Source organism: Tinamus guttatus, unplaced genomic scaffold, assembly GCF_059628265.1.
Source record: "Tinamus guttatus ecotype Peru unplaced genomic scaffold, ASM5962826v1 Tinamus_guttatus_pri_ptg001031l, whole genome shotgun sequence".
NCBI lineage: Eukaryota > Metazoa > Chordata > Aves > Tinamiformes > Tinamidae > Tinamus > Tinamus guttatus.
This window is the reverse complement of record NW_028289565.1, coordinates 126,718-141,945: the sequence shown is the minus strand read 5'-3', so window position 1 is coordinate 141,945 and position 15,228 is coordinate 126,718. Positions and strand designations below refer to the sequence as shown.

The 15,228-nt window shown below is 38.6% G+C and overlaps 1 protein-coding gene across 1 annotated transcript in view; it reads left to right on the top strand.

The window, feature by feature from the left end:
* Positions 1 to 15,228, top strand: part of LOC104579616 (dystonin-like) — a gene marked incomplete at its 5' end in the record, with an annotated part of 125,125 nt that overhangs the window by 30,090 nt on the left and 79,807 nt on the right. The window contains 10 exons of the mRNA XM_088538358.1: positions 1,759 to 1,992; positions 2,259 to 2,540; positions 3,393 to 3,938; positions 6,315 to 6,491; positions 8,933 to 9,056; positions 11,682 to 11,890; positions 12,183 to 12,500; positions 12,681 to 12,847; positions 14,303 to 14,459; positions 14,901 to 15,027. Of these exons, the coding sequence (XP_088394484.1) occupies positions 1,759 to 1,992; positions 2,259 to 2,540; positions 3,393 to 3,938; positions 6,315 to 6,491; positions 8,933 to 9,056; positions 11,682 to 11,890; positions 12,183 to 12,500; positions 12,681 to 12,847; positions 14,303 to 14,459; positions 14,901 to 15,027 (2,341 nt within the window). The remainder of the gene's footprint in view (positions 1 to 1,758; positions 1,993 to 2,258; positions 2,541 to 3,392; positions 3,939 to 6,314; positions 6,492 to 8,932; positions 9,057 to 11,681; positions 11,891 to 12,182; positions 12,501 to 12,680; positions 12,848 to 14,302; positions 14,460 to 14,900; positions 15,028 to 15,228) is intronic.

Below are 15,228 nucleotides of genomic sequence, written 5' to 3'. Positions count from 1 at the left end.
GAGACCGGCGCCCGCCTTGGGTCGTTTTCCTTTCTGGAAGCCAGCCTGTGTGTGCTGGTGTCCTCGCCATGTCCGTGAGGCCTCTCTGGGCCCCGAGAATCATTGCTCAGCTGCGCTGTGGCGTGTCGCAGTGGCCAGGTCCTCTGTAGCGAGGAGGCCTCGGTGGCCTGACCCGTGATGCTGCCTGCAGAAGAGGTGGCTGGAGCGAGTGCTGTGCACAGGCAGTGTCCTGGCTGAGGGCCAGAGACCATCACCTGTAAGCTTTTACTCAGTCCTGGCTGACATCGCTTGAGATTTTGACAGTTAAAGGCCTGGATAATTTGATCCGGCCCTTCCTCCTCCTCCTCCTAGTCTTAGTTATATTAGTTATACCATAAGAGCTCCACTGAGCTCCAAAGAGTATCAATAAGACATAAAGGCAGAAACTTCCTGACTCCTCTTGCCTCACTTTCATGATCTTCAAAGTAACAAAAGCAGCTAGTTTAAGTTCCTTTTGTAGTCGGTGGAAAAACCTAAGTACCCTCAAGAATTCATGATCTAAATGGGTGCTGAATAGTCCATGCTAGTAAAGGAATTATATACCATGTACTTCAGTTTTTAATATAAATAAATACCAGCTATCCTTGACTGTCTGGCAGGCAGCATAACAGGCAAGTTGTTGTTTGCTGGCTGACTTCTTGCAGTTGCAGCAGTGTGTCTAGCAAAGGGAATGGGGATTAAAGAAGGTTTCTTACAGATCACGTCAGGGAGAGCTTTGGCCCTTCATAATCTGTATGGGATGGGAGCACAGACAGATTTATCAGAGAGAGAGAATCTTGTTGTAATACAGGGTTTCCAGGAAGAGCATTGTAGAATACCTGCTGAACTGCTAAAATGAGTTCTTCTTTCAGCTGCAGCAAAATCTGCAGTGTAAAATGAGAGTCAGATCTTTTATGACTTGCAGCATCAAGCATTACACTACATAGAGAAGAAAAAAAATATTATTTCAGTAATTGGGGAAATATATTAAAAACCAGAGATATTTTAATAATTAAAGCTCCTTTCAGGTAATTGGAAGGCAGATGTTCTGTCTGGCACTATCATATGACAAGGCAAACTGGTTAAAATAAAATTAAACATCAGTCCCCTGTAAAATTTAATGGAATTAAACATTACTTTGAGATTGAAAGGATTACATTATGATTAATTTTTTGACTGTTATGACAAATTGCATTAAGAAAAAAGTTCTTACGGCATTTCGGGCCTGACCAAAACCAGGAAATATGGGAAATCTTCTACCTTGAAAAGATTAGTGTGAATTTCTGAGGTTTATTCAGCTCCCTCTGCAACTTTTCATTAGAATAGTAATAGAACTGAACTTCCCAAGAGACTCACCTTACTAAAGATAGCGTCACAGATTTACTGTGTCTCAGGCAATATATACATGTATATTATTCTATGTATATGGAGACAAGAATATTTGAGCTACTAAAGAAAGAAAAAAAAATAGCCTTGGTCAAAAGGGAAGTATAAGACAAGAGGTTTCCAAATTGCAGTCTTTTAAAAAAGTACTTAGCTGTGTTTGGAGATAAGGGCTTTTTTTTTTTTTTTTTTTTTTAAAGTAATCTTAGTCTGCAGTTTAGTAATATGTCACGTATGCTTAAGTAAAGAAGGAGCCTTGTGGTGCTTGCAGCCAAATCAGAGGTAGTTATAAGAGGTTAATCCGAAAGTTCTTGTGAATAATTTATTTACCCTATTTACTTTCTCTTTTCCCAAAAGGAAATCCAAAAAGACATGAGGGAGAGTGCACAAGCTTTGGCAGAGGTTGTGAAAAGTACGGAAATGTTCTTGAAAGAGAATGGAGAAAAGTTGTCACAAGAAGACAAGGCTGTTCTTGAACAGAAACTGAATGAAGCTAAAACCAAGTGTTTGCTTCTCAGCCAGAAGGCAGAAGAATCCAAAAAAGAACTGGATAAAGCTATGACAACTGCAATTAAGCAAGAAACAGAAAAGGTTCAATATTTATTTATTCAAACTGTTTACAATGCTTAGGAGATTAGACTCGCAACTTCTTACTCATAGACTAAGGCGAGATGAAAATCGTATTTCCTGTGGGTAACTAATAAACTATTTGCTGTTTTATATTCTTTGTAAAAACAGCAGCGTGTGTGTCAAGTAATATGTTTTATAATGCTAACACATCTTGAATGGTCTGTTTGAATACATGATATTATGTAGTGCCTAAGGAAGATTTCTGAAACTGTGAATTTTCAATGTAGGTTGCAGCTATAGAGCAACTGGAAGAGAGTAAAAATACAATAGAAAATCTCTTGGATTGGTTATCAAATGTGGACAAAGAAGCAGAACATGGTCGGAAGCTTAAGCAGATCATAGAGCAGAACGGGATGCACTTTGAGGAGGGAGATGTGAAAGCTCTGGAAGGGGAGGAGGACGATGTCAATGGCAACCTGCTGGAGCTTCAGCAAGACATGGACACCCAGGTGGATGGACTAGCACAAAGCACAGACGATAACCTGAACCAGCAGTATCAGAGAGTCAAGGTACTGTTACAATTCAATATGTAGGTGTTAATCCTCACTCAAAATGATTGACTTCATTCACATCCTTCCTAGAATAGACTTTGGAATGGGCACTAGGAAATTAGTGATACACACTGATACGGTATTTTAGTATTTAGAAGGTACTGCAAATTTGTCAGTATTTGAAATTGTTAAAATAGCTGTTTCTTGTTTAAAATAAGAAAAAGGAGATTTCTCCAAGGTTTTTTTTCTCTCTTTGAACACATATTGAAAATAGTAACAACGATTCTATTATTCTTAATTTCTTCTTGTCAGAAATTAGTGCAGTGCAATCAAATTATTAGTTGCTGTGCTACAGGTAAATAATATGTGAAAAGCAGGGTCATAAATTCATTCTCTTCATATGACTTTTCCCCTACTAGCAAAACAACCTCATACAATTCCCCCAGACCACTGATAGCCCATAGCTGAAATAATAATCTGCATGTGCTAGTGTCAAATTTTGTTCTACAAACTTGTCTTTTAGAAATACAGGAGAAAATGCTTGTGTGATATATATTCTAGTGTCCCCAAATTCTACTAATGAAGACATTGTTTGGTTGTGTGCTGTGTATCTGGCTGGATTTACCTTGTGATATTGCTTAAAATTTTAAAGGCGTGCATAAATATGACCAGGAGTTGAGCATAAAATTAGAATATTTACAAAATATTTTTTAACAAATGAGAGGTATATTAGAAAAGCTACTTATCATTTGATGAATTTTGTTTTGCTCCTTACTTGTAAACAGAATTCAGCAGAGATTTCAAGACAATAACAGTCTAGGGACACCTTATGAGATGATGCTAGTAATGATATTTATGTTTATCTTGCAGGCCCAACATGAGAAAATTATTTCACAGCAGCAGGCTGTCATCATAGCAACTCAGTCTGCTCAGGCACTACTTGAGAAGCAAGGCCACTACCTTTCCCCTGAAGAAAAAGACAGGATGCAAAGGAACATGAAGGAGCTGAAGGTGCAGTATGAGACTGCTTTAGCAGAATCGGAAAGGAAAATGAAGTTAACTCATTCTCTGAGGGAAGAACTTGAGAAATTTGATGCAGACTATAGTGAATTTGAAACCTGGCTGCAGCAGTCGGAACAAGAACTTGGTAATTTGGAGGCTGGTGCTTCTGACTTCAGTGGCATTATGATCAAACTGAAAAGGCAAAAGAGTTTTTCAGAAGATGTTATATCTCACAAAGGTGATTTACGGTATATTACAATTTCTGGACAAAGAGTTTTAGATGCTGCAAGGTCCTGTAGCAAAAGAGATGGTGTTAAGGTTGACAAAGAGGGTATTGATACCTCGGCTACCTATACTGAAGTGCAGAATAAGCTGGACAGCGCTTCAGATCGCTTCAAATCTCTCTATACTAAGGTAAGTTTTAATTTCCACTGAGTGGGAAAGACTGCTATAACTGATACAGCAGCTTGTGTTAAAAGGAATAACCAATGAAACAAATTACTGTGGGAAGCTGTGAATTCTTTTGTTTCTTAAAGTTAGGTAACAGAAGGAGATGCTTTTCTAGGAGATCTGCTTTAGTCAAGTATTGAACTAACTAATTGCTGAACAGTTTAAATTTTATACCTTGTGTTACACAGGAGGCCAGACTACATCTCCTCATTGTCCCTTCTAGCCTTAAGCTCTCTGAGTTTATGATGGTACAAGATGCCTGAGTAGCGTTTGATTTGGAAAGAAATTGAAACACTTTTAGATTGATAACATTCCTTTATTTTCCTTGCAATATTTCCCACAAATGCTTCTTTATTTGTCTCCTTATTAATGAATTGACTATAATGAGAGAAAGATTACACCAAGATCAGCATTCGAAATTTCCGTTTGATTTATATTTATCATAAATAATTTGACCCAACGTGATCTTTGTTGCTGGCCCAAAGCAGCAAGTTAAGTACCCGCTCATTTGAGCAAGTGATTCTTTCCCGTTTCTGTGTCAAAGAAACTTGTGTACCCTAGAATGGGAGGCCACTTCATCTGCATGCCAGTGTCTGCCTGGCAGAACTAGCTCAGCATAACTGGCTTGTTTCCCATGCTGACTCTTTGGCTTTTAAAACTGACAAAACAAACAAACAAAAAAACCACAATGTTGTTCAGTACTGATAAAAGTCTGGAAGTGGAAACTTTCCTGGCAATATGTAATTATGGATTTAAGAGGGATTTACTATCAGGTTGCCTTGAGGTGCCTCAAGCACCTCGTAATTCTGTAAGATCATTGCCGCAGACGCTGTAGTAGGGCTACAGTAGCAACCAGTATCTTGCTGGTCAGCAGCCGTTACCATCTTTGGCTGGGAATTTTCATCTCCTTAAGGTTCCCATGCTCAGAAGCATAAACTATGTGAAGTCATGGATTTGATCCCTGAATTGCAACACCATGTTAAACCCTTTTCCTTTGAAAGATTTGTGGAGGAGACTGTATATTTAGAGAGGCTCATTTTTATTTCCTCAAATAATTTGTGAAAAGAGTGAAGCTCAAAGCTTCAGTGTGTTAGATGGCCTGTGACTGGTTTGTTAGATTAGTTTGGGTGGGGATGTAAATATTCATTGCAAGATCTTCACAGGGCTTCATTTTTATGCACATAAAAATCCATTGTCAGCAGCTTGACTAGATCTCGCATAGATCAACTTGCCAAATTCTACCCTTTGCATGTATACATTTAGCCCAGACATAATAGAGGTGCTGTGAATAGCTGGCACTGAGGTATGCAGGGCAGAGCCAACACAAAGAGGAATTTTTGTATTAAATTGAGCCTCCTCAGGCTCAAGGAGAGGGACTTTAAAAAAGTGGGATCTTCGAAGATTTAATTTTACAACTTTTAGTAGTAACTTTTGTTTTGTAAAAGCTTTTTTTTTTGCTTCTAACAAAAGCCTATTTATGTACAAATATATGTATTTGCATGCACACAATGAGAGTTTGTAGGGATTTTAGTTTGGTCTAAATTTGTTGGAGGAATCTTAAATCAGTTCTTAGCTAGTTGGTTATGTTCAATGTTTGCATTCTATGTTTGTCCACTAGATGGAGGCCAGGTGTAAACATATTGAATTAAAATACAGTTTATCTAAACTTCAGAATACAAATATTTAGAATAACTCTTGATAAATATTTTGACTTGAGACAATTAGAAGACCTTTGCAACTGTCACCAAAGAGACTGAACGAATTCCCCTGACATTTTTGTGTGGCAATTCACGGGGTACATTTTGGAGCGTGCTGGTGTGTGAGACTGGTAGCACCTTGGGTAGTCCCAGGGTTGCGTCCTGAGGAGACCAGAACAGAGCATGTGTGTGTTACTGATCTCTATCAGTTTGGATTCGCTGGGCACATAAGAGGTTTTTGGAAGCTGGAATCTGCTGTCTGTATTTAGCAGACATAGAAGTGTCTTCTCCTTTTTTTGGACAATTTCTAGCTTATAGCATTGAAGTTCCAGAATGCTGACGCACTGAGTCTTTACGTTGAGGGAACAAAAAGTCATCCTAAGGCTTTTACTACTCTGTTACAGTGGGTTGGATTCCAGTTTCCTGACCATGTCAGTGAATTGATATTAAATCGTGTTCGAGAAACACAAATTCGGTGGATAAGTCTGGTCTCTCCCGGGTTAATCAAGATAGCAGTTTAGTGGAATGATGACAAGAAAAAATCCTACAGTATTTCAGGAAATGAAAGTATGATTGCAACACTGTTACGAAATGCAACCCACAGTTTAATGCCTGGATATTTGTTTGTTTTCTGCTCCTTTAGTGTAGCATCCTTGGAAATAACCTTAAAGACCTGGCAGATAAATACCAGCACTATGAAGATGCCTCGACTGGGCTTTTGTCAGGTCTCCAGGCCTCTGAAATAGCTGTGAACAAACAACTGTCTGAGCCAATTGCAGTGGATCCCCAAAATCTCCAAAGACAGCTAGAAGAAACCAAGGTAAAATGCTTTATGAAACAGAAGTACTGTGTTCTAACTGGAACTGCTTTTTGTCTGAAAAGTAAAATAATCTAATATAATCCAGGTGGCTGAAGGCCAAATTCTTGCCTTGCCTGTGTCCATGTAACTCCTAATCCTCAAATTCAGCTGCCTCAAGTATTATCTGAAAAACTTTTATGTTAGAAATTTAGTGGAGCACCAGGTTAGTGTTACTATTGTGAAAGCAAGGTGCATTTCGTATCACTTGGCAAATAATAAGGTTTGGAAGTCCCATTGCAATCTGGATAGTTTGCGAACTAGGGAAGGATTTTGCTGACAGGATAGGGCTCGTGTCTGAGAGACCATTTGTTGTTGTCTGTGACTTTCCTTTTTTCTATCACGTTTTTATTCTGCTATGATGAGTTTTGTAAGGAATTATACTGCATCAGCTCCGAGGCCTGATTAATCTGTTGGCCTGCTGCAGTCATATCCAGGACTATATGCTCTGCAGAGATGGAATATAACATCATTTGCCCTCTGTAGAAGCATTCTATCTTCTTCCTTGAAGGAGAGACTCACAACTTTATGTAAATCCTAGTATATACCAGGCAGGATGGTGATGGAGTTTGTCCACATAAACACTGGTTTAGGTGCACAGAATGTAAGTTTGCAGAAAGCTTTAGGGGCACAAGTCTAAGGTGATATGTATAAAGTCTCATGAGGACTGGATTTGACAAGCCACAGGTGAGTACTTTAAGCCTGTGCCCTAAAAGAGCCTGCAAAGAAGTGTGTCTCCCCATAAGGTGCAGTTAAAATGTGCTGCTGGACCTGCCCATCACTTTGGTGTGTGGCAGATCAGACTCAAAAAATAAATCACTGCAATGTTACAAGACTTAAGAAAATCAATTTTTCTTTCATAAATAGAAGTGTAAATTCTGAATTTTGAACATTAGAGCAATTAGCTGCATTTGTGCTTCTAGACAGCACAAAAGTGGAAACAAGACCAATTACAATCTGAAGCTGTTATTTAAACTTTTTGATACTTATGTCACAATGAATTATATCCTGTATAATGCCAATTTTCATGCGAGTAACACAAAAGGAGGGAATGCTGTGGCTCTTTTATGAAATGCTTACATGGATTACTTGCCACACAAAAGAGCACTCAATGCGTATGAACTGAGAAGAAGGGAGAGGGTGCAAAGCATCAGCAGATTCAAAGGAAGAGAAAAAACAGGAGGCTGAAGCACGAAAGCCAATTAATGGAAGCAAAACAAAGAGCATTTCTGGAGAAGTCAGGTGTTGTAAGTTAAAGCTGTCCCTTGTAGCCGACACATGCAGTTAATAATCCAGCTAGACACTGGCCTTGGCAGCATGGTGGTATCTAATCTCTTTATAGGGATTAACTGTTCTTCAGAATATTCCTCAGTGCCTCTGGCCTAATCTTGTTTGCTTTCTGTCAGCACACACAGTTTTCTGCTGTATATTTTTTTTTTTTTTTGTGCAAGCACGATATTTTTATTTAGTGTAAGGAAAATTCCTCTTCAGGTTTACTTATTTCTCAAATAGCAAGCAATAGGAAGACACAACCATCCTGGCGTGGCAAGGCACAGTATATTCTGGCTTGTTACTGTGCTCTGGATGCCAGTATGACTTCCTTGTCCTGGCAGCGTAGCTGGGATTACCCGTTGCAACATATGCTCATAGCCTATGTATGTAAGTAGCATACATCAGAAAAGAAAGTGAGAGGAAAGTGAGGGACTTCAATAAAGACCAAGTGAAGCAAGACAAAGATGTCTTACATGCAGTAGCCTGAAATCGGTTAGGGACTAGTCGCTCTTGAGTAGTGCTACAGGCACTGGAGAAAGACGCTCTCAGAAGTTGATTCCACCCTCTCTTGGCTCTCTTGGGGCTGGGGAGAGCCCTGGCTGAGATGGTGTCAAAATCTGTGTTCCTTGCCTGCCTGATAAACCTAGCCAAAATGCAGTGTCACCAGCTCCAGGAGCTACTTCAAGCTGTGAGGAGGATCCTCATGTTTCACGGTAACACTCTGTGGTCTCAGGGTCTCTGCTGCTCATCACTGTACACTTTTCCCTGGAATTGTTCCCTGATGCTGATTTGAAAAATATTTGTATTTTTCTTTTGGTAGCAGATGAGTTAGCACAAATGGTCTTTAAAAAGTTTCATCAAAAGACACATTCTCAAGTTCCATGCCAGAAATCAGTGAGTCAGAGTAGTAAAAGAGAAGATAAATGAGATGGTGAATAAAGTAAAACCAAGGGCAGAAGTCAAAGGGTCGGCATAGCCAGTGGTGAAGATTTTTCTTTTACGGAGAGGACACAATTGAGTAACCACAGCCTCTTCCCGGCACTAAGTTGAGGCTGTATGGCACATGACCAGTCCTGCCTGTGTAATTTTTAGCTGTGTGGAAGAGTATAACTGATAATTACGGAATTTTACAGGTTCTTCAGGGACAAGTATCTAATCATCAAATTGCTGTTGAAAAACTGAAGAAAGCTGCTGAAGTGCTTCTGGATACAAGGGGGGAATTGACACCAGACAAAGATAAGATTCAGAAAACACTGGGTAAAATATTTACTTCTCCTAATACCTGCTTTTATCACCTGTGTCTGCACCCAAGTACTGGGAGAGACAAAATACAGAGTTTCTACATTTCTGTGTCACTGTTCAGTTCCATGTTTTGTTGAGTCAACACCTATTACAAACACAGTAACCTTATTGTTGGTCTGTCTCCCATGCTTGATAACAGACTCTTCACTTAGTAGTCATTATTTTATTTTTGCGTTTTTTTTTCAGAAATAGGAATTATGTTGAATTTGCATGTCAGAATTAGTGACTTGCTGTGACTTAGTGACTCCATTGGGCAGCTCAAGATCAAGGAACATAATTCTAGCTATTGCTTTCCAGCTAATTATTGCAAGTTGGCTTAGCCAAGATATGATTTTGTCCTGACTTCAAGAAGCTCTCTTGGCAGTTTTGTATGGATGTGGGAAATGTTCCAGCATGACATTCACCACAATCTGAAATTTGAAAACTATGTATATCGTACTTCTCTCTCTTATTGCAATCCCATAAGTAACTTGCAGAGCAACAAGGTAAATCAGTGGTTGGTTTGCATCTTTGAAGTCAGTGATGAAACTCCACAGAAGGTACATGGAATACAGATTGGTATCCTAAACATGCCTGTGGTCTTGCAACTATAAACAACTTGATATTAAACAAATTGAAAACCCTTTTTTCTCTTGGCAAGAGGAGAGGGTGGTGGCAGTTCCCATTTCACTCATTCTTGCAGATGTAAGCTCTACTCCTGGATACATATCCCTAACCTTGAAATCATCTTTAGATTCAAATTAGGCTAAAACCATAGAGGCTCAGAACACAGTAATCACAGTTTATCTATCAATATTAGATTAAGAGTGAATTAGTGCCTTCTCTTTATGGAAGAATTACATGGCCCAGAAAATACAGAAGCAGAATAAGTATTTTCAAACATAGAAACCTTTGTTATGAGAGGACACAGGGTAATTGTTGGTTAAATTTAGTTGATGAATGAAAAGTTACTTCTCCATGAAGCGGGGAGCAGAAGGAGGCTGCTGCAGAAGATGATAATTTAACTGAACAGTGAAAATAACTTGATATAATTCCTGTGCTAACAAAGAATAGTAGCTAATTAGAGCATGTTGGTAAGGGAAAGATGCATGTGCAGATATATGTTCTTTGTCAGACTTCTCACTACCACTTCTCCCTACCTGTGATCTATTTTTGTTTAAGTGCAGCAGCACAGAGCTGGTGTTGAGGCAGTAGCAACTGCAATTCCGCTCATATCCAATATGCTATTTAACCTCAATCTCAGATAAATTAAATAATTTTCCACTTCAGTTCCCAGAAATGTTATTATCCAATAGCAGTAAGTCTTGTCTAAGATTCAGATCTCGGTTCAGAATTAAATTCAGCAGGAATTTTCCTAATGCTTTGGAAACAATGTTTGGTTCCAGAATAGAGGCAAGCAAGGGAGGAAAAAGAATATCATATCATATCATGTGCATATCTAGCTATGCACACTGCAGACGAAATGGGATATATTTAACTCTTATTCTGTCATATTTTCTTAGTTTTGTGTAGGATAACAAGCATTTCATATCTATCTAACTACAATTACTGTTCTATTAATATTTAATGTGTAACAACTGTGCTGTGACCTACTTGCCCTTGGGGGAATTTTAATTGTTTGGCCATAGGAGGTCACCTAGTTCTTTGCCCGGCCTCAAATAAAGGCCATTTCTGCCCATGTATTTTTATATCAGCCCTGCCAGCCCTGGCCAGTGAAGTTTTCCCAGCTCATCTGCGATGAGATAGGAATAATGAACTATATTCAAAGCAGCTGAAGAAAGGATTGAGGCAATTTCCTATTTTAACCTATTAGTAAAAGTAGCAAAAGGTTTTACAGTTGGGAAAATACAATGAAATTAAGGAAGAAAAATATCATGGTTTCCAGAAGAACTTCTGCAGTCAAGTACATTAAACCACAGGCTAGTCTAATTCTAGCTAGAATTATCATGTATATTTTCATACATCCGACACAAAATTACTGTGACAAAGTGCTCATTAAGAAGCAGTGCTAGCCAGGCAGTGGGATGGACCGCAAGAAGTGATACAGAAGAGGCTAAAAACTCCTGTACGCTGCGTGGACTAGCAGATTTTGATTTTCAGGAACTTTCACAGGTTTATCCTGGGGGGAAGGGAGACCTAATGAGGAACCATCTGGAAGAGCCATTCAGCTCTAACAATAACACGCAAGAGGGGGCTGCAGAAGAGTTGTCTGCACGCCCAGCTGCTGCCTTGTTTCTTGGGCTCAGCCAACAGCTGCCCTAAGCCCGAGCTGCCTGGGAACCAGCTCCTGAACGCTGGCGAGCACAGTTGTAAGCTGTAGGACATCTTTGTCCCCTTAACTAATGTATCCTGTTGGCTTTCTGCCTATGTCGGTGTTCGATCACTGTTTTTTTGTGTGTGTTTTTGCTGAATGAAGTGACATTCAGTTCTAATGCAGGCATTTTTTTTTACTGGCGTTTACCTGGTACAACATGATGAACTGAGTTAAAAGCTTAAGTTAATGGGTTAAAAGTTTGGCCCAGTGATTTTAAAAGAAACAGAGGAAATATTTGAAATACATTTTCTGGTTATCCCTATCAGATGACATTGTGGACAGATATGACAATTTATCCAAGTCTGTGAATGAAAGGAATGAGAAACTCCAGATAACTCTGACGCGATCCCTGAGTGTGCAGGATGGTTTGGATGAAATGCTCGATTGGATGGAAGGTGTTGAAAAGAGCCTTGAAGAGCAAGATCAAGTGCCTTTGAATTCTGCTGCTATTCAGGATATCATTAGTAAAAGCATTGTAAGTAGCATTCCCTGAAAGAAACATTTGCTTAATAATTCAGATTTCAAGAAAGATTTGAGATCTTAATCTGGCACCTTTGGTGGATTCAAAACACTTAATGGGCTGTTGCATGAGCTGAAACTGCACGTAAGGATTTCTGTAGATGAGGTAGAATGATGTCAACGTACTAGCTGTACTGATTTGTTGCTTCATATGGTAGACCAGTTCCACTTCTTAAAATTTAAAGAAATACAGAATACTACTTAAAATTTAATTATAAGCAACATAGAGTATTTTTTGCTTCTTTCAGATGCTAGAGCAAGATATTGCAGGTCGCCAAAGCAGTCTAAACACTATGAATGAAAAAGTGAAGAAGTTCATGGAAACAGCAGATCCATCCACTGCATCATCACTGCAAGCTAAAATGAGTGAGCTTGCAGGACGGTTTTCTGAAGCAAGTAATAAGCACAAAGAAAAACTTGCAAAAATGGAGGAGTTGAAGACTAAAGTGGAGTTGTTTGAAGATCTGTCAGGAAAACTTCAGACATTTCTAGATGAGAAAAATGAGGCTTTCATTGAGACCGAGGCACCAAGAAAGGATGTTAGTGAAGTCTCTCAGTATATGCAGGTACTGTACTATGCCATTTGCATACATATTCTGCATTTCTGCTCTGACTCTTTTAAATGATTTAACAATACTGTAAGACATTCTTGTTTCCCAGGTTCAATTAGTTAGCTAAAATCAAGCATTTAATTTTGAACAACCGATTTTAAAGTCTAACATGAAGAATCTACTTTTCTTTTGCAGGAGGCTAGCATAGAATTGGCACAACATAAGAAAGATCTGGAAGTTCTGCAGCAGCTTCTTGAAGAACTTTCCCTGCATGCTCTTCCTGGGGATAAAGCCATGGTACTAGAAAAAGTAACTGCTTTGTCAAAGAAATTCAGAGAGGTAGAGGAGACGTTAAAGGAAAAGTAAGTAGGGTAATCACTGCACTGTTTACACCTTCCAGGCTAATACACAGTGTGTATTTTATGATGACTTCTGCCCCTCTGCATAGAATGTCAAGAGATTGCAGATAACTGGTGCGAAAACTTTTTTTTTTAATAAAATAGAGAGCTATTCTGATCAGAAATACATCTATGCTTAGTCAACCTGACAGTAAGTGGTGCAAGAGCTCTAATGTTAGTTCTAAAGACAAGTCAGTCTGTGCAAATTTCATGATATTTGCAAGAGTCTTGTCAGTTTTAAGGAAAATGTATTTTTCCCTTCTCAGATAGATAGAATACAAATTGCTGCTTGTGCTAGTTGCTTTGAAGCCATGTTTGGAATCAGGCTGCAAAGGAAAACAAAAGAATTCCTTACAGTTCCAATATCAGTAACCTGTACAGCAAAACTAGGTTTTCCAAACTCTGGTTATATCCAAAAAACTAGTCTTTGTGATGACATGTTGACTAAGCAATTTTTGATTCTGGTCTCTCTAAATCTCCACATCAGTAGCATCATTGAGTTACGTGCAATTTTCTTTCAGACAGGTGTCATGCAAAGCAAAATAATAGAAAGTCATTAAACTATGAGATGGAGATTCTTTTTCTGGTCACGCTTTGTTAGTTTTAGTAACAACTCACCCTGCGGCCATCGTGTTCCGACAACAAATTGGAACTGACTTACATGGAATGGATAGATAGGTCCTGATTTATGACAGCAGTATACAATGATTGTTCAAAATCCAAAATGATCCAATGAAGCAGTTCTCAGATCTCTAGTTAGTATACCAAACTGTCAAAATCTTGTGTTTTGGAGGCATGAGCTGTCATAACTTCCTAGTCTAGTGTTTTTATTCAGACACAGCTCTTAAGAGGTTTCTCTAATCCCTGTATTGCTTTTATCACATACATTTTCACAGTTGTCTTTGTACTTATTTCACCACTTGTTCTACTGATGGGCTTTCTTGAGTTAGAAATGATCTGATTATATTTGGAGTATTAGTTTTCATATGGTCCTTGCTTTTACTGACCAGAGCTATGTATACTTAGTTCATCAGCGCTACTGACACAGCACGTCAGGGTCAATTCATGTCCAGGGAGAAGGTACTCAAGTTGCAAGATAGATAAGCACTTTGACAATAGGGTGCCTCTCCATGGTGGTGTCTGCTTTATCATCTCCAATCCACTTACTGGGATTGATAAGCACAAAATAGTTTCATTCTCTACCTCTTCTATAAATCATTTGTCCATCTTTTATGAAAATGTTACAAAGATGGATGTTTTCTGTTTTTATGGAAAACTCACAGATCTGTGTCTGTTCTCTTCAAAGCCAGCTGAGTCTCACTGAATTCAGGAACAGCAATATGAGACTGAGAATATCTTTGTTTAATTATCAGAGGGAATACAGACAGTGCTCAATTTCTCTTATTGTATTTTCTCTAGAGAAGAGGACGTATCATCTTGTCAGAAACAAATGGATACTTTTGAGCTCCTTGTAGAATCTTTAAAGAAATGGATAAAAGAGACAACAGAAAGAATTCCAGCAGCACGACCCTCACTGAATACGGAGGAGTTAAAGAAACCTTTGGAAGATACTCTGGTAGGTTATTTTATTTGGGAAGCAAAATATGGCTAAAATATGGCTATAGGAAGTGGGGTATCTATTAATAACATAAAAGTGCAACCTTATGGAATAAGGAAGTATTGATTGTAATTCAATAGTGCTTCTTTTTTTTTTTTCCTGTAGACAATAGGACAAGTAAAAATACTCTATTTTTAGTTCTCTGGGTATTTTTTAGTAATGATTATTAGTGGTGATTATACACATTCACTAATTGAGCCTGCTTAACAGTTACCATGCCATACTGCACAGTAGTAGGGACTGGGGAGCTAGCAGTCTCCATTTACATACCCAACTCTTTTGCGTGTTTTAAGTAATACAGGTGATTCCCAAGTATCATGGTCATTACTATCTTTGCAGTAAATATTTGAAATCTGAAATCTGTTTTGTAATGAATAATTAACTAATTTTCTCAATCAGAATTTGAAAGATGAATGGACCTTAAAAGCACCTGAACTGCAGAAAATGAATAGCAGAGGAACAGTGTTGTGCAATCTAATTACTGCTGTTACTTCTCCTGCAAAATCAAGAGCAGCTGCAAAATCAGGTATGCGTTTGTATGACTGGGTAAGCCTAAAGCTCAAGGAGTTTTTAAGGCCTTTAGAACAAACATTTCACCTGTTGAGCAGGTCTTGGAATATTATGGCTTGTGAAAAGTCAGTTAACAATCTCTGTTTCAATCATCATTTGGTGCAACTCATTTCAACTGATATGCCTTAACTACTGTAAAAACTCAATACGCTGATTA